General features: G+C 61.6%; 1 protein-coding gene and 1 long non-coding RNA gene across 2 annotated transcripts; one reads left to right on the top strand and one right to left on the bottom strand.

The window, feature by feature from the left end:
* The first annotated feature begins 3,950 nt into the window (after positions 1-3,950).
* Positions 3,951-6,750, top strand: CRYAA (crystallin alpha A). Its single transcript, XM_061193859.1, has 3 exons — positions 3,951-4,219; positions 5,426-5,548; positions 6,441-6,750. Exons 1-3 carry the CDS (start codon positions 4,031-4,033, stop codon positions 6,648-6,650), a joined length of 522 nt encoding a protein of 173 aa, XP_061049842.1. The 5' UTR covers positions 3,951-4,030; the 3' UTR covers positions 6,651-6,750.
* Positions 6,751-10,985: 4,235 nt separating this feature from the next.
* LOC133093824 (uncharacterized) lies at positions 10,986-13,328 on the bottom strand. Its single transcript, XR_009701313.1, has 3 exons — positions 13,209-13,328; positions 12,422-12,613; positions 10,986-11,216 (listed from the first exon to the last, which is right to left on the bottom strand). It is a non-coding gene; the product is annotated as an uncharacterized LOC133093824 (long non-coding RNA).
* Positions 13,329-22,750: the final 9,422 nt, after the last annotated feature.

Genomic DNA, 22,750 nt, shown 5'->3' with positions numbered 1-22,750 from the left:
TGGGACCTCAACATAAGAATTTGGGGGGGGACACAATTCAGTCCATAATATCTACTCTCTGAAATTTGACCTCAAATCCATGCTCATGGCCCTTTTCACAGTCATTCACTGAGCAGAGCGGCAGAGGTGAAAAATCTGCGTGGCCGGACGTGCACGTCCCCAGCCGAGGGTGACAGGGCGACTCCGCCGGCTTGTCTCAGCTCGTGCTGCAAACCAGCGTCCTTTCCAGGGTCTGTTTAGTATCCCGTTTCCCACATTTTTCTGCTTTCTGTGGCTTCACTGTTTACATGGTCCCAAGCACAGTGGGAAGGGCTGTCTAGTGTCCCAAGTGCAGGAAGGCTGGGATGTGCCTCCCCGGAGAAAACACGTGTGTCAGGTGAGCTTCGCTACAGGAGTGAGTTATGGGGTTGCTGGCGTGGGTTCAGTGTTAATGAATCAACAACACGTATGAAATTAGCTGTCTTTGTACAGAAACACACGCCAAACAAGCTCACGTATTGATCGATGAAGATGCTGTTGCCCACGTAGTGACTGATGAAAATGTTGTGACCAGAGGCTGGTAGGACCTGACCCTGTTTCCCTGGGAGAAATGGCTCAGTAGTTACCAGTTCACTGTTCACGGCAACTTTATAGGACGTCACTACCTCCAATAAGGAGAACCGACTGTATTATTACGTATAGATTGCTCAGACCTCAGACTAACAGAAGAGGAGGCGTATTTTGCACCTGCATGATTAGAACGGACTTTTGGGTGGTTTGTTATTGTTTTAAATCTCCGCAGATGCAGACAGCGCACCCCTTAGCACATGGCTGTGAATTCACGGAGGAACCCAGGCCCGGAGAGAAAGGGTCTTGTTTTCCAAGAATCCAGGGTGGGAGGGTCTGGGCTGTGTGAGGTCAGGTGTGAGGAAGGGTGAGTTCGCACAGGTGAGCTGGCAACAGCCGGTCGCCCATCACTCCGTCCCGCATCACCTCCCATCCCTGTGGCCACTTTGCGGAGCTCTGGACCGCCTGCCATGGCACGTGTGAGCCACAGGTTTGGCCGATAGGTAAGGTCAGCAAACCAGAGAGGAAGTTGGAAGGGCTCAGACACCTGACGGAGATGTAAGTTGACTTGAACGAGGTGGTGGCTCTGAGTGATGTGAGTTTGTATTGGCCGTTACTGGTGGGCATTTCCTGAGCTGAGGGTCCCTCCAACTGCCCCGAGGGAGGGCGCCTGTCATCACAGCGTTTCTCTCCCTGCAGCAGGTGGTTAATGGCCTCCCCACCCTGATTCCAGAACCAGTGAATGTGTCACCTTACATGGCAAGGGGGGAAATAAGGTTCCTTCAAGAGCAGACGGTAAGACTGGGGGGTGATCCTGGATTCCCCGGGTGGGCTCAGTAATCACAGGGTCCTTGCTAGAGGGAGGCAGAGGGGGACAGCCAGAGGGATGTGATGTGACGGCTGCCTTGGAAGACAGAGGAAGGGAACATGGGTCAAGGGATGGGCAGCCTCTGGAACCTGGAAAAGGCAAGAAATGGAGTCTCCCCTGGAGCCTGCAGGAGGGCCCAGCCCTGCCGACACCTTGATTTGAGCCCAGTGAGACCCATTTGGACTTCTGACCTCCAAACTACAAGGTAATACATTTGTGTTGTTTTCAGCCACCAAGTTTGTGGTCTTTTGTTACAGCAGCTGCAGGAAACTGATACAGCACCGTCATCTTGGGTTGGAAAGGTCCCCAAGGGCTCTGCGGCCATCCTGGGCCCCCTGTCTGGGGCCTGCATGGTTGGGTTTGCCACCTTGGTGCTGGCTCATTCTGAAGGCCAGCCCTGGGCTCCCGCTGGCTGCAGCTCACGGGTCGGGGGCATGGGTGAGTGCCTGGGCACCCCTATGTGTCTGAAGGACCTTGGAGGACCCTCAGCGACCCTGGGCCGTGCATCCCGTGGGCCGAGGTTGTACCCCGCCCCTGCCTGCAGACCCAGCCTGTTTGAAGGACCACATGGACAGCCAGGTGCAGGGTGAGAACGTACCAAGTGTCAGGGGGACCAAACGCAGTCATCAGGATACATCACATCTTAATGTGATGTTTAAACAAATCAAAATGGGTGCAAAAAATCCATGATGAACAAAAGATCAAATTGTTCATAAAGGCAGGATCCTTACTGCTGACTTTGCTTTCTGTCTTCAGCTTCAGTGTGGCTCTGGCCCGCACTGACCATGTGCCTGGCCCAGCTGGACCCTCTCCTCAGCAGCCAGCTGGATGCCTGTGCCCTATCCTCCCCCTGCCCCACGCCCAGGAGCAGGCAGCCCATGCTGTGTGGGGTTGCCCACAGCCCTGCCCATCCCCTGGTTGACTCCCAGCCTGGGTGGGCAGCCTGCACCAAAGCCCCCTCCCCTTGCTCCATGCTAAGTGACTTGTTTAACCTTTCTATACTCCGCTTTCTCTGTCTATGAAGTGGGGAGATTTGGGACCTACATGCCATTTAGGGTGGCTGCAAGGAACCATGAGATCACCATCAGTGTGGGCTCAGGCAGGCCTGGGGCAGGGAGAGTGCCCTCCACCCCTCAGAGTATTGATTATCTGCCCCCTAATTTGGCCCTTGTTGCCTGACACCCTAGGGAATTGTACACTTGCAGGGCAGAGGTTGGCATTTCCAGTTTTTTCTGGTCCCTTTACCACAGGCTGGATGCACATCACAGGTGCTCAGAAAGGCAGGGAGGTGGGCTTTGATACTGTGCACCGCTAGTTAGGGAGGGGCTGTGTGAGGGAGGCGCTGAAATTCCCACTTTTGACACCAGTTGCTTCTTAGATGTGTGAGACAAAATCCTCCTTAGGTACAGGGTGAGTGCTCTTTCCTGACCCACTAAGCCCAGGGCTTGGAGGTAAATTTGCAAAGATCCTGAGTGCTTTGAAGGTGCGCTGACCCCACAAACAGGAGGTGGACGCTGGTCAGAAACTGCACGAGGACCTGGGGAGGCGCAGGGTGAATTAGAAGCGTCTCACCGTCTGGACTGTGCATGAAAAAGCTGGCTTGGGTAGGGCGTGGGTCCGGCACGCTCCTGTGCTGTGGGTGTGGAGGGGGTGGTGAGTCAGTCTAAGGCTCCCGGAGGCCAAGCTACTGAAAAGTATGAAAGCCTTAAAACCAGGAGTGCCCCAACTGTGGCAGGTCCCTCCAGAACGCATCCTGGGCCATAGCTGGATGGGCCACAGAGACAGGAGCCAACCAGTCACCAGGCCAGTAACAGGGACAGGGCACCTGCTCTAAGGACCCTGGCTCTGTCTGTTCCCAGGCCTCGAGGTTCTCAGGGATGGTGTCCAGAGGAGACCCCGGGATGCAGGGTTTCCATGTTTGTCAAACCAAACCTGCCTCCCCTCTGGATGCACACAGACCCCACAGCAGGGCTCCCCGGTGCTGGAATTATGGGCGCTTTTTAGTTTCTTCTCTGCATTTTGTCTTTGTTGAGATTTTTTACAAGTATGTATAATGTTTGTAATCAGGAAGAAGTAATAGAGGTAATTCTGTTTTAAAACGCAATGCAGCCTTGCCTCGCAGCGGTGGGATTTGGGGACCACTTGTCTAGCCTCTGTGTCTCACTCTCTTCATCTGTGAAGCAGGGGTACGAGCTCCCTCTCGTAAGGTGGCCGTGAGGTCACAGGGGACCACATATGCAGACACGGGCGTGGTACCTGGCACACAGCACCCTCGCCCAGGAAAGGGGAGATGCGAGGCTTCACTGCAGCACCGGCTGGGTGTGGGGGGCACAGAGAAGCCCCTTGGGGACGCCGTTCTCCTGGCATCCAGAGCTCTGGGCTGGTCAGCGCTGCAGCCCGGGGCTGGGAGAGGTGCGCGCTCAGCCCAGCCCACGTTTCTGCTGACTGGGCGGCCTCCCTCCTGAGCTCACGCCTTCCAGACAAATCCCCCTAATGCCTCCATTCTGTCCCGCCGTATATAGGGAGGGCATGAGCCCCAGCTCCCCAGTGCGCTGCCCAGAGGCCCCTGCCCTGACTCCCCGCCAGCCCCGGGTCCCTGCAGAGTCGACGCCCGCCATGGACATCGCCATCCAGCACCCCTGGTTCAAACGTGCCCTGGGCCCCTTCTACCCTAGCCGGCTGTTTGACCAGTTCTTTGGCGAGGGGCTCTTCGAGTACGACCTGCTGCCCTTCCTGTCCTCCACCATCAGCCCCTACTACCGTCAGTCCCTCTTCCGCACCGTGCTGGACTCCGGCATCTCCGAGGTGAGACCCGCTGCGCGCTGCACCCTCCTGCGGCGGCAGGGGGGCCGGGTGGGAAGCGGGGCTCTGTGAGGGCCGGCCCTGGGGCAGGCGCGGCACCCCTGCTCTGTGCGCTCCCGTCCTGCTTTGTGGAGCGGCTGGTGACGGCCGCGGGGCCACTTTCCCGCCTCAGCCCGCCTCGTCCGTCCTGGACGCACAGAGACCAGGCAGACTACCCCCCCCACCACCCCCCCCCCCCCGGCAGAGCCTCCCGTGCCTCCGGGGGGGTGGGAGGGGGAGCCCGCCTGCTGCCTTTTCCTCCTGTCATCAGCTCAGGACCCGTATGTGGTGGGTGGCTTCCCTCCACATGCTGGGAGCCCCCAGAGCAGCCCGGGGCACGGGCGCTGGTGGACGGAGCTCTGTGCAGCCTGGGGCTGCCCTTGCCCTCCAGCAGCGAGGTCTGGCAGGAGGCCTCCTGTCTGAAGCCCTCTGCGGCCACAGAGCTGCAGTGTGTGGGCTCTTCCCGAGTTTGCCCGGGCGCCCGAGGCCAGGCCCCGAGGGCAGGCAGGGTGGGCCACCGGCCTTCGCTCCCAGGGTCCAGTGTTCTGGAGGTGCCAGGGGTCAGCACTGCCTAAAACACAGGGGCCTGCTCGGAGCTGGTGAAACGCCGGCCATTCCGGGGCCGACGGGGCCCAAGGAGTGTCCCAAGCGAGGGGAGCGGGAGGGGAGGAGGCTGGAAGCACTTTCTGTGCGAGGAGCTGGGCGACCTGCGTAGCCTGCCGGGCACATCACATGCACGTCCGTGTGCAGAGACAAGGCCCCAGGCTGTTCACGGAAAGGCGGGCAGAGGCCAGGGGCCGCGACCTCATTCCAAGTGCTCAGTCCCACCGACCAGCCAAGCAACACATAACCAGCCAGCCAACCAATCTGTAACAGGCCACTCAACCCATACCAATCAGCCAGGCAACCCCTCACCTACCCGGCGGCCACAGACCCCCGGGGCTCTGGGTGTCAGCCGAGTGGCCACAGTGTCCTGAGTCCCAGGTCCCTCTGTCCCCCGGGCACGTGGAGGGAGAGGTTAGAGCCTTGACCGCAGGTTCTGTTCTGATAAGTGGGGACTGAGCCCCAGCCACCGCACTCCAGCAGCTCCGGCCAGGCCTGCAGGGGCCTCGGCCAGCCCCCTCCCTGAGCCGCAGCCCCGTGGAGACCCACACGGACACTTGGTTTCAGGTCCGATCCGACCGGGACAAGTTTGTCATCTTCCTGGACGTGAAGCACTTCTCCCCCGAGGACCTGACGGTGAAGGTGCAGGAGGACTTCGTGGAAATCCACGGCAAGCACAACGAGAGGCAGGTGAGCCTGGGCCCGGAGGGAGGGGCTGCATCCCCGAGCAAGGCCCCCTCCCGGTGACCAGGAGGCCACCCCGAGCCCGCAGCAGGCCCGGGCAGCGGGTGAAGGGCCAGCGGGGGCCCGTGGGGAACCCCACTCATGAACTGCTCGGCATCCTGGGCCCTGTCCAAATCCCCTGGGTGATGGGGTGGGACTAGGAAAGACCCCAGGAGACGCCAGCACCAAGGGAGCGAGCTCCAAGCCACGTAGGTTTTCACACCAGCTTCTCTCGGGAGGACGGTGCAGCTGACTCGTGTCGGAGCCCGAGTGCCCGGAGCCCGTTACCTCGAGGGGGCAGGGGCCCAGCCAGGACAGCTCGGAGACCAGGGCTCTGTCCAGTAGTGGGGAAGCTGGAGGCGGGGGAGAGACCACACTGCATCTGCTGCTCTCCCCTCCTGGGCCCCTGGAGATGCCCGGACACTACGCTGAGGCTCTGGGTCTTTCCACCTGGAAGGGAGGGAGTCGGGCCAGGGGCTAAGCTGGGTCCAGGGCGTCAGGAGAAGGGAACGTTGAGGCATGGCTTTCTGACCCAGCTAGATGGACGGCAGGGACCTGAGCCCAAGCAGTCGGTGAGGCCAGAGGTGAAGGGATAGCTGGACCCAAGGGCAGGCCCAGGGGCAGGACCACTCACACGACGTTGGGGTGACATTATCGTGAAGAGCCAGGGGCCCCAGGCAGGCCCAGACTGTACGCAGGGATGCAGGGTGGTCCCAGGGCCCTGGACACGGTCCAGCCCCCGCCGCGTGAGGGTATCGTGGGTCTGACCCTCGTGCGGTCCAGGAGGGCCTCCTCTGTGTGAGGCAGCCGCCACCCGCTGCAGCGGCGTCTCTGACCGCGCCCTCCCCTGGCCCCCCAGGATGACCACGGCTACATCTCCCGCGAGTTCCACCGCCGCTACCGCCTGCCTTCCAACGTGGACCAGTCCGCGCTCTCCTGCTCCCTGTCTGCGGACGGCATGCTGACCTTCTCCGGCCCCAAGATCCCGTCCGGCATGGATGCCGGCCACAGCGAGCGGGCCATCCCCGTGTCGCGGGAGGAGAAGCCCAGCTCCGCGCCCTCGTCCTAAGCTCGGCCTCGGCCTCGGCTGCCACCCGCTGCGGCCCCCGCCACCCATCCCTCCGGGGGAACCCTAGAAAGTGGGGTGTCTGTCTCCCCCACCTCCCTCTTTTCCGTTTCCTTTTCCTCTTCTCCGAGGGCATGAGCGTTTGAGAGAGTAGCCTGGAGAGCTCGGGGCCTTGGCCTGAGGTGCTGAGACCTCAGAGTGACCCAGATTCCAATACCAGCCAGTCGGTGGAAGTGACCGCCATCCCAGCTTCTTAGACGGCATCCCCATCCTCCCGGGCTTGCGGGCTGTCTAGGCTGCCCGGGAGGTCAGAGAACACCCCTCGCTGAGCAATCTCTGGGTGACCTCTGGTCTCCAGGGCCAGCCAGGTGCGTCTCAGCCCTCGGTGGCAGGCGCCCGCACTGGGGCCGAGCCGGGTGCCGTGAGGTCTGTCTGGCGGGGGCTCCCGTGCGCCTGGGCTCTCTGCAGGCTGCACCTCTCAGACCCCCTCCCCTCCAGCCCTCCTCTATGTAGTGCCGCTCTTGGGGCATCTGGTCACCCACGAGAAGGCAGCCCGTGGCAGTCAATAAAGAGCAGATGACACAAGCAACTAGCCGTGTGCTGGCCGTGCTATTTTCGGGGGCGGGGTGTTTGGGCTGGCTGTGCTATTTTCGGGGCCCGGGGGGCCATTTGGGGAGCGATGGAGAAGGCGCGAGGGGACCCGTAGTGGGGAGGCGAGGGGTGGGGAGGCGAGGTACAGGGAGGGGCGGGGGAGACTGGTCCGCCTGTCCCTGTTCAGCCCCGGCTGCCTCTAAGTGACCGGGTCGCCTCCTGGCTCCCAGACCCGGTGCTTCCTCGACGTCAGCTGTGCAGGCAGGAGGGGGTTCCTCCAAGAGCCCTGAGGGATGGAGGGAGGAGAGGAGGGGGCGGGGGACTTGGGAGGGAGAGGATCTGGGCTCCTTCTGTAACCCTGTGTGGGAACTGGGGTGCCAGGTGGGGATTTCCTGACCGCTGGCCTCCCCCTGGGGACTTCTGTCCCAGCTCCCTTGGGGTTTTGCTCCCTGGAAGTCAGAAGTGTCCATCCCTGTTAGGTACCATGCCCTGGGGGCCCCCCTCACTCTGGCTCCCCCTTCCCGGAACAGGCACGGGGGTTTCTGGTGACCAGGTCTGAGCGTCCCCCACCCAGAGGGGCAGCCTTCATGCTGTCTGCCCAGACTCCCCCGCTATGGGAGGAGATGAGAGGCTAGCGGCCTCCTTGGGGGAGCCGGCAGGGGGTGGGCGGATCAGCCACGGGCTGCCAGCTGCTCGCTGACCGTGCAGAGGGCAGTGGGCGGCCAGATGTGGCCTCCGGGAGTGGAAAGCGAGCGGATGCCCCGGCTGGACGGGCACTGCAGGTGTTGCCAGGCCATGCGGAGGGCCCTCTCCTGGGGAGCGGAGGCCCGGGGCCCTGGGCACCCCGATGGGGCCCAGCGGGACGCTCCTTGCGGTGGTGCCACGCTTCTCCTCCTGGGAGAAACTGGACACCAGGAGGGGAGGGCACACGGGAGAATTTCCAAAAGTGAGCCCTGCTTAACACACAGGGAAACCGTTGCTGTCACGTGGATTTCAGTGGCAAGCAGGGCATTCATGAGAACACACACACACACACACACACACACTTGCGCCCTTGTAGCTTGGGGTCACTCTGGTTTGGCCCCATGTGGGGAAGGGTCCTCACCCCATGGGAGCTTCTCCAGACTCCTTTCCACCCGCCCCCCCCACCCCCCAGCCTCCTTCCAACAGGAAGCCCCCCTGCCGCCGCCCTGCCTTTTCATCCACACCCGTGGAGAAGGGCATACCCTGGGTAGGCGGCATAAATGGCCACTGCACTTGGGGGCTGGGCCGGTATTTTGGAAAATCAGAGTCTCTGAAGCCCCTGTTCCTCCCGGGTCCCCCCAGAGGGCACCTTCCGTTTTGTACAGCCGGGTCTATCACTGCACCGGGTCTGGAGGGCTTAGAGGTCCTGTCGGTCTGGCCTCAGACAGAACTGAGCTGTCATTAGATGCTGCTGGTCTTGCGTTCACTGTGGTTCTTGCACAGGCCTGGTAACGGCCCGAGCTGTGATCCCCAAATCCATATGTAAGTAAGTCCTCACCCCCAGCATTTCAGAATGTGACTATTTTGAAGATGAGGGTCTCTAAAGGGGTGAATAAGTTAAAATGAGGTCATGAGGGTGGCTCCTAATCCCGTAGGGCTGGTGTCCTTACAAGGAGAGGAGGTTAGGACCCAGACGCACACAGAGGGATGACCATGCGGGGACACAGGGAGGGGACAGCCGTCTACATGCCCAGGAGGGAGACCTCAGAGGAACCACGCCTGTGACAGCCTGATCTCAGATTTCCAGCCTCCAGGACCGTGAGAAAATGAACTTCTGTTGTTTCAGCCTCCCTGTCTATGGCATTCCTCACGGCAGCTCCAGCTAATACAGGCCTGAATATGCAGACTTCGGCCCTCTGGGGAGGGGTGTGAGGTCACGCAGCAGGCTCAGCCTGGGGCCCAGCCCGGGCAGGGAGCTGAGAGGACTTTCCCTGATGGCAGCACGCTGGGAGACCCCACCTTGCCTGGACTCCTGAGGCAAAGCCTCGCCCCGCTGTCCTCCCAGGGCCCCCGGGCGGTACACTCCCCTTCTCTGCTCTCCTCCCTGCCTGGGTGTTTCTCAAGCTAAGGGGCCCAAGGGCTGGCCCACATCTGCTCTGCACCTTGGGAGATGCCCGGGACTCTGGGGCACGACCAGCTCCTGAGGCCATTGACAGAGGGCCAGGGTTGGCCCCTCCTGGGCCCAGGAGGCCCAGCCTGCATCCCGGTGGCCTTCGCCTGTCTGGTGCTGCCCCGTCAGCTGGCATCTGAGCTTCCTCGTCTTAGGGTCTGTTCTGGAACAGTCTCCCCGCACGGCCCACCCACCATGGTTGCCGTCAGCCAAGTTACGCGGACTCTGTGCAGGCACCCAGCTGACCACCGTCTTCTGAAGAGCCGAGGGCAAGTCTGCCTGACGCTGGCCGGACAGGAGGCCGCACTGATGCAAGCAGGGAGCACAGCTTGGGCTGCGGCTGCCTGGCGCGCTCTGGGATCTGACGGCCACTAGATCCCTGACCGTGGTGCTCCCACCGGTATCAGCCCCTCGGGCTGTTGCAGGAGGAACTTCTGAACCCCGGGGACTGTCTACTCCCCCTCCCTTCAAGCTCCTTCCAAGGTCGTGTCCGTCTACTGATGCAGGGCCTGGAGCTCATCACCTGTGCAGGTGCCAGGCCCCCACCGCCTGCTGCTGTGCCTCTGCCTGCCGGCCCTTCCTCACCCAGGTTAGGTGACAAGGGTCTACCTCTGGTCGCATCTCTCCTGGGGGGGGGGCACTGCCCAGACAGTCCTGGGCCACCAGAGCCTGGCCCTGCCTGCTCTAGGACACGTGTCTGTCCCCTCTACCAGAACCATGAAGGTGGGATGGGTCAGCATCCCCCATACCTGTCGGCCTTTGGGACCCACCCAGAGTGCTGCACAAATATAGATTCCTGGGCCCTGTCCCAGACCCAGCAAATCGGACCGTGTGGGGCTGGAGTCCAGGAGTCTGTGTGTCCGATAACTCTCCAAGAGACACCTACGACTAGGCTAATCCGGGACATGCCAGAGTAAGAGTGGCCGCCTCCATGGGTGGGGTGAGTGCGGGGAGAGCAGTCTCGCTGGAGGCCGCCTCTCCCATCTCAGGGCTCAGGTCGCATTGTAGATCTCTGGGAGGGGGAGGGGGCAGCTGATCACCCCAGCCAACAGGATGCTTGGCTGTGGCTAAGTACTTCTGGAGCGGGAACGATCCCTGTCCCCTCCTGGGGTCTCGTTTTCATCCTGAGCAGCAAGCTCGGCACCATCGTCATAACATCCTCCTCCTCCTCCTCCTCATCATCAGCAGGAAGAGCATTTACTGAGCACCTACTGTGTGCCAGGCACCGTGCCAACCGCCCTGGCAGCTGGCAGCCCTGAAGCAGCCCAGCCGCCTGTAACAGGCTCCACTGTTAGGGAGGAAACCCAGGCTTGGAGGCTGAGTCCCTTGCCTGGCGTTCCCCATCGATGAGGGCCTGGCCAGGGCCCAGCCCGTCTGCCTGACCTCAAAGGCGGGACTCAGAACCCTTACCCGATGGGTATTATACAGCCTCACCCCTAACCGGTAAGTCAGGAGGCACTGAGGAAGCCAGGCTGGTTGTTCTGCAGGCGGCTCGCTGCGTGAACACAGGCAGATTTATCAAGCCCTCTGGGTATCAGATTCCCGTCCTTACCGGTTCACGCGGGTGGTGGACTAGATTCTCCCAGGGGTGTCCAGTTCCCAGATGACCACCTGCGATTCCAAGATGCACCACCAGATGGCAGCAGAGGCTTTGCCTTGGCCGCCAAGACCTCGCCGGAAGGAGGCGCGGAGCTTGTCTCAAAGGTCACCTTCATGGGTCCAGCCTTCGGGAAGCAACCGCAGCACACATCCGCAGAGGGCCTCGCTCGTGTGGGCTGGGCCGGCCACGCAGAGCTCTGGGAGACCCCATCCCGACCCAGGGAGCCAGTGTCCAGCAGAGGACACTGAAACAGACACAAAAAGCCCCAAAGGGAGCCAGTGGTATTTCTTTATAATAAGCAGTTTTTGTTTCATTTGCTTGTTTGCAAAATCATCTGAAAAAGAGTCAGTCTCTGCCTGGCAGGCCAGCACTGTGCTGGGGTCCCTGCGGCTCTGGCGGGATCTCTTCCCACACAGAATGACGTGGTATGTCAGCCCTCCCAGGCCACCGGCCTCCCGGGCCCCCGCGGCCTCTGCTGGGAAGACTCTCAGAGCAGCCTTGGTCCTGCCACGTCCCAGGAAGGGACTCGACTCTGCAGGCAGCCCCAGAGCCTGACACAGGCAGCCGGATCACGGGGTCAGAGGTCCCACCAGCCAGATGCTGCATGTGGCCACCTGGGAGCGGGCTGAGACCCAGAGGCTTATGCATACGTGTCAGACCTCAGTTTGAAAGGGGGCCCGAGGGATGGGACCTGAGGGATGAGGCCTGCACCTGTTTCCAGGGGCCGGTGCCTGCCTCCAGTACCTGCCTCGGCCTTCAGGACGGGAGTGGAGGTGCGGGAAGTGGATTCCCACCCAGGCCAGGGCCAGATGAGGGGTGGCCTGCGGAAGGCTGCAGCCCCTACGTGGCCCACATCAGGGTCAACTCCCTGATGCTGGGCTTGCCAGGCTGCGGGTGGGGCTCTGCTGCTGCGGGGTTACCCCACGATCCCGGGCAGAGGGTTGAGTTTGCAGGGTCAGGGGAGGGGAGCCGGCCCTACACCTGTGTGTGCAGGCTGCTGTCAGGAAGACAGAACCGAATAGAGGACATGCACACGTGTGCACACACACACACAGAGCAAGTCACGTGCACACGTGCGCACACACAAATACACACAGAGCAAGTCACGTGCACACGCGCGCACACACACAAATACACACAGAGCAAGTCACGTGCACACGCGCGCACACACACACACAAATACACACAGAGCAAGTCACGTGCACATGCGCGCACACACACAAATACACACAGAGCAAGTCACGTGCACACGCGCACACACACACAGGCACACACAGAGCAAGTAACATGCACACGCACACACACACAAATACAGAGCAAGTCACATGCACACGCACACACACATGCACAACACCTGCACATACATGTACACACATGTGCACACAGAGGACGCCCCTCCCCCCACATGCCTGCAACAGACACGAGCAGGCTCCAGGCTCTATTTCCTACCTCTCACTGGCTTCCCTCTGTGTCTGATTCGTACTTGAAGACACAATCACACAATGACGTTTCCTGCTTGCTTCTCCACCTCGAGGAGAAACCTCCCGTGTGCTCTGGTCAGCAGACCCTTTCACATCAAGGTGCTTTTAGGGGGACCCGACATTCTTTGTGTGGCTCGAGATACCTGATGACCTTCTGCTGCTAGAGATTAGCAAGAGAGAAGGTGGGGCGGTGTGCTCAAGGGCGCCCCAAGGTCACAGGGAAGGAGCGTTAGGAGTGGGGCGGCCCCTCCTTCCCCGGAGCTGTCAGCTACTCGGAGCCCCGTGAGCACATTCCGGCACTCCCCCCACTCCCACTCCCACCCCACCTGCCAAGAGACAGAAATCAATTAAAAAAAAAGATCTGGCTCCAAAACGCAGCTTTCCGAAGACTTTTCAGTGGAGCCTCACTGCATGCAAGGGTGGGTTTGCAGAGTTTTGCTAAGTATGGGGTGGGGCACCGGGCACCGACCAAGGACACCAATCAGACCTGGGGGACCGAGGTGGGAGGTGGGAACTGGGAGGCCCCATGCTGGCCTGGTAGCGTCTGGCTGATGACGAAAGGGAACGGTTCCTGGAGGGGCTGGGGGCCAGTTTCCTCCCGATGGCTGGTAACAGCGATGTTTGGGGTTTTCTTGTGCCGGTCTGTGATGAGAGCTCACCCCTGGGCTCGCTTGTGGGGACTTACCAGGGGCTGTTGCTGCTGCTTCTGCTTGTTTCCTGTGAAAAACCGAGTTAAATGAAGGGTCTGAGGATACCTGGCCTCCGAGGGGGTGCAGGGATGTGAATCCCTGCTGTCTCCTCCTGAGCCCCGTCCTGGCTCTCTCCACTGCCCGTCCTGCAGCCAGTGTAGAGCTTGTTTCCCCTGGTGGGCAGCTCATGTCCCACAGGGCTGTGCTGGTTTCCTGGGGCTGCCGTAACAGATGACCACAAATGGGGCGGCTTCAAGCTACGGAAATTTATTTGGAGGCCAGAAGTGTGAAATCGAGGTGTGGGCAGGTCATTGCTGCCGCAGGGGCTCGAGGGCGGGGCCCTTCCGGCCTCTTCCAGCTCCCAGTGCTGCCAGCATCCCTGGCTTGTGGCCTCATCCCTCCCGTCTCTGTCTCCTCCAAGGTCACATGGCCTTCTTCCTGCGTCTGTGTCTCTGCTCTCCTTTTAAGGACACCACTCATTGGGTTTAAGGTCTACTCGGGTAATGCAGAATGATCTCATCTCGATCCTTACCTTAATTACATCTGTAAAGACCCTTTTTCCAAATAAGGTTGCGTTTGCGGGTTCTGGGGTTTAGAACTGAGACAGCTCTTTAGGGGTCACTATTCTGCCCACGGCCAGGACTGACCCCCCCCCCAAGTCACACGGCCCTCACCTGCTGGGATTCTTCAGGTGCACCACTCCTCTTGGTCCAGGAAGGGAGTCTCTGAGGTTGGCAGGACTGACACCAGCCCATTTTAAAGAAGGAGAGACTGAGGCTCAGAAACGTAGAGCCAGGGAGCAGGAGGTCTGGGGGTGGGGGGAGCCCCGGCGTGGCCACTGGCCGGGTTAACCTGAGTTGACGTAGCCGTGAAGTGAAGGGCAGTCTCCTAAGGTCCCTTTCTGAGGAAATGCTGTGATGCCTTGATTCCTTGGTAAAGGAAAGTGAGGGGTCTGCCATGCACTTGGTGACCCCTCCCCAGCCCCCCGCAGGCCAGGCTGCTCCATGGCCTCCATCTCAGCAGCCGCGCCTCTGCTTTAAGAGCTGGGTTTGGATGCGTACGTCTGAGGTGCCCCCCACCCTGGCTCCCCCAGAGCCCAGCCTGCATCCTAACACTCGGAGGCCTGGGGTTATGTTTTAGGCATTGCTATGGCAACCCTCTGTTGCCCAGCCATGGATGACCCGATGTCCTGTGTCTGTCAATGATTCACCTATTAACAGACCTGTGGGGCAGCCGCTGACCCGGGCCCGGTTATTGCCGCCCACGGGGCCCCAAACATTCCTGCCCGGAACCAGGAGACCGGCGGGCGCCACTCAGGGAACATCCCCGCCCTGCCAGCAAGACGGTCCTGGACCTGGTCTGGAACCTTGCCCAGGGATGAGGCCCCCAAGGCCAAGTGCAAAGGAGGCCTTGCTGGGCCCTGGGCACCGGGGAGGGGGCAGGGTGAGGGAAGGCCTGGGGCCCAGGTGGCTCGGATAGGCCCAGGGGACTCCGGGTCGCCACTAACCCCAGGGCGGGCACTCCCAGGGGGCTTCCTGACACACCTCCACCCTCGGCCTGTCTGCCCAGAGAGGAGAGCCAGGCCTTGGGTGATGGGGGCTCGAGCCCTGCCCCCCACTTCTGGTGAGAACGGAGGAGAGGGGAGCAGTGGCGTGTGGCTTCTGTGTGTGCCTGTGTGCGTATGTGGGGCCTGACGTCAAGGGGAGATGGGGAAGGGCCCACGTGATAAACTCAGTGCCCCTCAGACACCGCTTCCTCCAGTGACCCGAGGACTCAGGTGTTTCGGGGCTGGATGTGCCGGGGGGGGGGGGACGGCAATGTGGGTCTCCGGAAACGGGCCGAGACCAGCTGCAGGGTGGCAGAGAACATTCCACAGCGCGCCTCACGGAGGTGGCCTTTGGCCTGGGCCGCATCAGCCAGCCCCAGGAGCCCGCACCCTGCCTGACTGCCACGGGGACCCTATGGTGTGTTGGCCGGGCCGTGACTAGGAGGCCCCGGAGGGCAGCAGAGGCGGCCCTGCAGTTGGGGTGAAAAGGATGGGAAGTGGGGCGCCCAGAGCCCCCCTTTGGGGAGGGGTTGGGGCCACCCCCGCTCTCCCCCGGCCCTGCTGGGCGGCTCCCCCTCTGCTCCAAGGCCCCCCTGGCTCAGCCCACCTCAGCACTTCCTGCCCCTGGCCGCACTGGTCGCCACCCCTGAGCCCGGGGTTTAGTGGGTGATGGAGTCGGGGTGGGGCTGGGGGAGGGGAGCTGTGGGAGCCCCCAGGCGAGTCCCCGTGTGGCTGGTGACTTCTCTCCTGTGCGCTGAACCTGGGGGAGCTGGGGGCCCAGGTCCCAGCCCCCCGCCGTGCCAGACCTTCCCGTGAGAGCCCCCCGCCGGGCATTGAGGGTCCCCTTCCCCAGGTCACCTGGACACCCACCGGACTCCCTGAGCTCCAGGCCAGGCCCCCTCCCTCTGCCCACACTGGGCGCCTTCCACAACTCCCTCTCCTCTGGCTAATTAACGCGACTCAGGGCTACCAGATAAACTCAGGCCCCTGGACGCAGTGCGCGGGAGGATTTCCGTTTTGGAAAACAAGGAGATGCAAATCCTCACCCAAAGCCGGCCTTCTCCGCAGCCCATTCCCAGGCAGGTGGATGGCGGGGAAGGTGGGTATCAGTCCCTTGGGTCTGGCGGGAACTTGCCTGCACGGCAGTGGGAGTGAGAGATGGGGAGCCCCCCTACCAGGGGCGCAGCTGCCCTGCCCCTGGGGCTGCCCCCACCAGGGTGGAGCAGGGACATGGGCCCCTCCTCCTGGGGGTCCTGCGGGGAGGGAACGGGAGAGTCAGGCGCCAAGGTGGTGTGAGAGAGCAGCTTGGGCCCAGGTGGCCTGCAGGAGCGGCTCACCTGTCCTGAGCCCCGCCCACCACATGCGGGCAGGAGTGCTGGCTGTGGGAAACGAGCCGTGGCTGTGAATGGCTGGGGCAACCTCACGGCCACTGTGTCCCCACGACCCCGTGGCTGCTTCCTGTGCCCGTCTTGGTGTCACACCCCTTGAGCTCGGCTTGGACCAGAGGCCACACGGGAGGGGCTCTGCCATCCCGAGAGGCCCACAGGGCAGCGAGTGCTGGGGCTGAGGCTCCACAGGGCAAGCCATGACGGGAGGGGGTGGATCTGCGCCTCCTCGCCTGGGAGCCACCCCCGTGGAAGCCCGTGTGCAGAGCCCACGTGCCCGGGGGTGACGGCTGCTGAGGGCGCTGCGTCCGTGGCCTCGCGGCTTCTCCTGCCTCAGTTCCCTCCTGGCTGTCGCTGCCCTGGGCTTGCACTTCTGAATTTAAGCTGCTCAGTATTCGATCCGGACTCTGCTTTCTAGAGCAGCACTTCCCCGACATGACTGGCCATCACCTGAGAATGAGGCTCTGGCCCGGCAGGTGGAGGCTGCACCCCGCTTTGTAACCAGCTCCGGGGAGGACGCCACAGTGGACAGCACTTTAGCAGTGAGGAGTCTCGTCCGAGTCGGGTCTGCGGCGTTAGGGCTGCAGGTGGTCCTCCCTGGTCCCAGCCCCCAGTCACCCTGGGCCTGCTTTCTGACCGTGCAGCTGGGAAGAGGATGAGGGGCATCTACAGGGACAGCCTGGGGTAGGGGGCACTGTGGAAGTCTGGGGCTCACGCGCACCCTGATGTGGGGCCCGGATGCCCTCCCCCATCAATAATCCTCACGTGCGGGGTTGGGGGGGCAGGGCAGGGAGGATGCCGGGGACACTGGAGTCCTGGGCTGACCAGGCTCCTGGCTCTGTCCCCACAAGGCCAGCTCTCCAAATGCGTCCACTCCTCACCCTCCAAGTCCGAGCCGGGGGCCAGGTCCTGCTGCCAGCCCCGCTTTGCAGACACCAACTGAGGTTTGCAGAGGACAAGGAACTTTCTAGGTCACGTCTGGTTGCTGAGAGGCAGGGGGGGTCCTAGAACCCTGGTCTGAGCCCCCAGTCCGCTCCTGGTCACTCCTCCTTGTTCCTCGGGGCATCGTGGGCCCGTGCTGCCCTGGGGGGCCCCAGCTCATTCAGGCCGGGTCTTTTCTCCTCTGAACTTGGGCGGCTGGATGACCGTAGCCCTGGGCTGGGGGAGAAATCCCCGTGGCCCCTGCCAGTGGGGGTGACAGGTGAGGTCCCGACTGCGGGGAGGGAATGGGCCCGGGCCCCCTGAAGCTGCCAGCTGGGACAGCCCCAGCTAAGAAAGGGTGGGGGGCTTCACCCAGAAACTCCTCTGCCTGCTCCCCGATCCCTGAGGGACTCCCCAGAGGGAAGCTACTGGAAGGAGTGGTTTCTTGTGGCTTCCGCGACCCAGCCACACTGCCGCCTACACATACCCTGCCTGCTGTGGCTTCCCCTCCCCCCGCCAGCCCCTCCCACAAGCTCTGTACCTGGTGGGTGGGGCTGGGGGAGGGGAGCAGGGCCTCTTAGGGGGCTCCTTATCTGCGGCCTCCGTCACCCAGGGGACTGCAGGCGGTCAGACGCTGAGTCAGTCTGAACCACTGGCCCTTGTCGGGGGAGAACTGGGGGCCGGGGTGCTCACAGTGAGGACGTGAGGGGAGAGCCGGGTCCCTGCCTTCGGGGCCAGCAGGGCCGGGCAAATCTTGGAGCTTTGGGCTTCTTGCCTCAGTTTCTGAATCTGTCAAGTGGGACGCTGACACTGACCTCGTGGGGCCTGCTGGACGTGGGTGGCCCAGTGTCCTCTGAGGAGGAAGAAGGCCTGCTCTCAGGCCTACAGGGTTCCCACTTCCTTCCTGTCCCAGGCTCGGGCCAGTCGCACTCTGCACCAGCCGCCCTGCCCCTCACCGCAGGCTCCTGCCCCAGGACCTTGGCACGCTCCGCCCCTCTGGCTGGAGGGCCCTTGCGCACGGCTCCCTCCCTCCCGGCCCCGAGCCCCCCTGCTGGACAGCCTTGGCTGAGCACGCCATCTAGACAGCGCTTTTCCCACCCCATCACAGCATCCCGTGCTCTGACAGCCCAGAGCCCCCCTGTAGGATCTGAGCCCCACGAGCACAGCGGTGGGTCTGTCTCATTCACTGCTGTTCCTCCAGGGCCTCGGGCAGAGCCTGGCACCACAAAGGTGCTCCATAAATGCTGGGAACGAATGACTGAAAGAATGAATGAATGAATGAATGAATGGGGTGATGGTCAGAGGTGGAGGGGTGGTAGAATCAGAAGCTGAGTGAGTCCTGGAAGTTCCCATGGGAAGGTCAGCCCCGCAGCCTCCCTTCCCCACTGTGTTAACCTTTCCCCAGTTCCACGGTTCTCGGCCCCGGCTGGCCCTCAATACTTGGGGAGCTTTTAAAACTACTGATCCCAGGCCACCGCCCTGCTTCCCCATTTGGACATAGTCTGGGCAGGCCTCCACAGGTACGTCGTAAAAACCCTCAGGCGATTCTACGTGCAGGCGGGGTCAAGGACCCTGGTTTGGCTTCATTTCGATCCTCGACCAATGAGAGAGACATTCAGGTTAATCGGCAGGTCTGGCAGGTCCCATCAGCCATTCACTCTTGAGTCTGAATTGGTGGCGGAGCCTGCTTCTTTTTCCGAACACTATGCTGGGTTAGGCAGGTGAAGGAGTGGAATGTTTCCTGGGTGGGAGAGAGAAAAGAAGAAGGTAGTGCTGGGACGGAAAGTCCCTGGGGGGCACGTTCGGGTCGGGGAGGGTGATTTGAGGACCTGGAGGTGAGGCGGAAAGGGGGCGACCTTTGGGACCTGGAAGGGAGGGTGCGCCTTCTTTCTGGGTGCTTCTCAGGGCCGGACTTAGGATGGGGCCCCCTCCCCAAGGGCAGAGCAGGTTTTCCTGCCCAGCCTGGTGAACCTGGGGGCTCCGGGCCAAGGCTGACGACCCCGTGACGACAGTCAGGTTGGTGGCGGGGCCTGGCTGGCTTCTTGTTACGCTCTGACCCCTGGGACCACGGGAATCCGCACTTGCGGCTCTCGGTCTACAATGCCCTCCCCACCGGTGGCTTGCCCTTGCCAGTGACCTGCAGCTGTGGGTTTCCAGGCAGATCCCTGCATTGGCAGAGATTTCTGACTCTGAGGCGGCCCCGAAACTGCTGGGTGCGGCTGGGTTCTCACAAAGCCTCCAGGTGACTCTGTGCCCACTGGTCTCGCAACTGTGCCTGAGAGATGGGGTTACCCTATCGCAGAAAGGGAAGATGGGGGCTGAAAGATGGCTCATCCCCACAGCCCATGGTCCCCGAGTGCTCAGAGACACCGCTTATGCCCAGACCCTCCTGGTCACGCCACAACTGCTGCCCAGGTAAATCTCCCCGTGTGGCCCCTGGGAACAGATGACCCACACCCCCATCTCAGTGCCTCGGGAGTCTGTGGACCACATCCCTTAGAAGCCGGTGACCTTGAGCAAGCTGCAAGGTCACTGTCAGCAGGCAGCCGAAGCTGAGACCCACGGGAGCTTGGAAAGAGCCTGTGCAGGAGCGAACAGACACTAGATCTGCACCTCGAAAGGGGAAGAGTGACAACCTTAAATTGAGTCTGAAAGTGACAAATCAAAGGCAGTGACTTTAATGCATTTCACCATTTTAAAGTTCAATAAAATGTTCTTTAATTAGGGTGTCCCCTATCTTCACGTTAACGGCCCTGGCAGTTGGCACACGACTTCTGCGTGCAGGGCCCTCTCCTGTACTGCTGGGGCGGGTCAGCCTGGGTGCAGGGGGGTCCTGAGCCCTGCTCGCTGGGGAGAAAGCAGTGTGGCTGTGGGCCCAGTGCCTGGCCTGGGTATCAGAAAGGTTGGCTTCCCGGCAAAGCCACTGAAGTGGATTCCAGCGTGGTGGGGTTGAGGATTCTGCTGTGGGGACCCAGCCTATTCCACATGCCGAGCGGGGGTGTCCGGGTTTTGGCCAAGTTGTCTGGCCTCTCTGGGCCTCAGTCTCTTCATCTGACCAATGGGAATCCCAATACAGTCGTGGGGTTTGGGGGATCAGACAGAACTCGGCAGGTCAGTGGTGATGGGTTAGCCCTGGGGGATTCCTGGGGCCAGGAAGGGAGGGGCACAGACCTGCAGCGGGGTGTGGACACAGGGTAGGAACTTCTGGGGAGCAGGCTTGGTTCTCCTGGGCTCACCTGTGCCCTCACCTGTCACAGGGGAGGAGCTGGCAGAGCTTCCATGGCCGTTCCTGTGCTTTCTCTTCTCCCAGGACACCCGCGTCTCTGCAGTGTAGACACATATAACCCACATCCGAGGAGGGCAGTGCTGGGGGCTGACACCCCTCCTGCCAGTCCTGCAAACTCAGTCCCCTAGCCACGCCTGTCCTTGGCCTCCTGTGGGCCCAGCCCAGGTGAGGTCTGTTGGCCTGTAGACACAGGCACGCATGTGCCCACTACACACGTGCAAGTGTGTGGAAACCAAAGGGTGAAGTCATCCGATGCTGCCAACTGAGCCCTGGCCACCAAGATCCATGCCGATTGTCACTTGGCTAAGTTGTCACAGACCCACATTTGGTTCAACAAAACAGAGGCTGGAAGAGTCTCAGGAAGAGTCTCAGGCCACCCACACTGCCACATTTAGTAGGGAGAGGCAGTGCCACAACTTCATGTCCACTGAGGTGCAGTCCATGGGGCCTGGGAGCCTGAGTGTGTGTGCATATGTGTGTATGTGAGTGCACGCGTGCATTTGTGCCATGTGCCCACATGCATTTTTGTACCACCTCCGTGCACACGTACGTGCATGTGTGCGTGTGTGCATGTGCACACACCTATGAATGTGTAGACGTGTGTGCATGCATCCCCCGGGTAGAAATGCCCTAGTTCCATGACAGTGACCAAGACCTCCTTCAGAACTCTGTGCCCAGGGTGGCTGCAGCCTGGTTTTCATGGGATCATCCATGGCTTGTGGGTCCCCCCGAAGCCGAGCCCATGTTTCTGAGTGTGTGGTGAGCCTGTGTGTAGGAGGCCGTGTGCTCAGCACACACAGGGCTTGGTCAGCTAGGGGATGTGTGCCTTGGTCACCGACACAGTTCATGCTGTGAATAGCATGTTCTGCCCAAGGCAGGATACTGGATTCGTTCACTTATTCACCCATTCATTGGTTCACCAGTGGTTTATTGAGCATTTACTGCCTTCTGGGCTGGCCTGGTTTGGGGAGGCAGGTCCTTGTCCTTGGAAAATGCTCTACTAGGAAGGGAAGGAGGTGGGGGAGGCAGGAGGCAGGTGGGACATAAATGGAAAGCTACAGCTACCATGGGAACTGATGCCTTAACCGGAGCTGGGGAGGAGGGAGACATGTGCCCTCCAGCATCTTTTCCTGCAGCAGTCAGGAGAGACTGCTTATGCTGCATAACAAGCATGCCCCAAATCTCAGGGCCTCAGAGCAGCCTTGCCTCTGACACGGGGGCCGAGGGTTTAGTTCTGGTTGTTGCTGTCTGACCTCACAGTGTGGCATTATGTCCATCCCTTCATTTTCAGCACCTCTTCCTGAGAAAGGGACTCTGCCCCCTGGTGTGAGGTGGGCCATGAGTGAAGAAGAGGGAAGTGGGGCTTGTGGTCTCCTGCCCCAGTCTGGCACTGTGCAAGGCCAGCCCAGATTCAAGGGGAAGGGGGCTAGCCTGCGTCACTTGGTGGAGGAGCTGCAGGGTCCCGCTGCAGAGAGCATGGATGCGGGAAGGCCTGGGACACTGGGGCCACAGTCTACCCACCCCAGGGCTCTTTACACCCTCCTTGCAGAGGGGTGGGCCCTTATCCCCTCCCCTCCTTCAGTTTTGCAGATGAGCTGGGAGCCCAGCCAGGGAAGGCGCTTCTCTCTGCCCCAGGGGTACTGTGACTCAATTTTGAGCCTCTTGTCAGGGCTTTCCAGGCTCTCCCTGCCCTCCTCTCGCCCCATGCTTGTTACAACACAGGAAAGTCCTGCGTCTGGGAGGTGCAGGGTGGATTTTCCTTCTCCAGTCACCTGTGGGTGGAGGGTGCAGCTGGGTGGAGGGCGCCACTGCTGCCAGGGCTCTGGTGGGCTTGGCTCTGAAGTCTGCAGCCAAGCCCATCTCCTCTCTGCTCTGTTTGTCACCACTGGCCAAGGGCCTGTGGGTGTTCTCTCCACGGTGATCTGTCTGTGCTTGTGACACGTGTGGACGGCCAGGAGTGGGGGAGGGAGGGCACCGCCGGACACACGGGCGGGAGTGGGGAGCACTGGTCCAGATGGAGTCTTCCTGAGCTTGACCCCCAGCCCCTGCGTGGGGCCTTTGGTGTCTCTGGGGACCCTCGAGGTAGGCCCCAGGGGGCGGCTTTCCCAGGGGGGAGGTTCTTGGGCCAAGGCCTCCCCTTCTGGGCCCTGCCCTGGCTCCGGGCTGGGAGCACGTGTCGGGAGGAAAGGGGCGATGGCCCTCCTGGTCCCTGGCCTCTGGGTAGAGCCCTGGGGGCACAGGGCTGATTGGAGAGCATCTAACCTCCCCTCCCCCAGACTGGCTCAGACACCTGCACTCCTCTCCTGTGGGAGACCCCCATGACACGTCCGGAAGGGCGATGAGGGGGCAGCCGCTGGGTGCCCAGCGGTGGGGGCCTGGGGGGCTAGAACTTGCTGCTGGGGTGAGGGCAGGACCCTCGGTTTCTGGAACTGGCTGGCTCCTTTGCTTTTGAAATGGGTTGTGTGTGGGA

This window comes from Eubalaena glacialis, chromosome 6 (assembly GCF_028564815.1).
Source record: "Eubalaena glacialis isolate mEubGla1 chromosome 6, mEubGla1.1.hap2.+ XY, whole genome shotgun sequence".
Taxonomy (NCBI): domain Eukaryota; kingdom Metazoa; phylum Chordata; class Mammalia; order Artiodactyla; family Balaenidae; genus Eubalaena; species Eubalaena glacialis.
Note: the sequence above shows the minus strand (reverse complement) of the source record. Positions and strands in the feature narration are given on the sequence as shown.

What these genes read in the sequence shown, in the direction of transcription:
- CRYAA (XM_061193859.1), top strand. Translation starts at nt 4,031, where the DNA reads ATGGACATCGCCATCCAGCACCCCTGGTTCAAACGTGCCCTGGGCCCC. An exon ending in TGGACTCCGGCATCTCCGAG is followed by an intron (nt 4,220 to 5,425) that starts GTGAGACCCGCT and finishes ACTTGGTTTCAG; the next exon opens with GTCCGATCCGACCGGGACAA. An exon ending in GCAAGCACAACGAGAGGCAG is followed by an intron (nt 5,549 to 6,440) that starts GTGAGCCTGGGC and finishes CTGGCCCCCCAG; the next exon opens with GATGACCACGGCTACATCTC.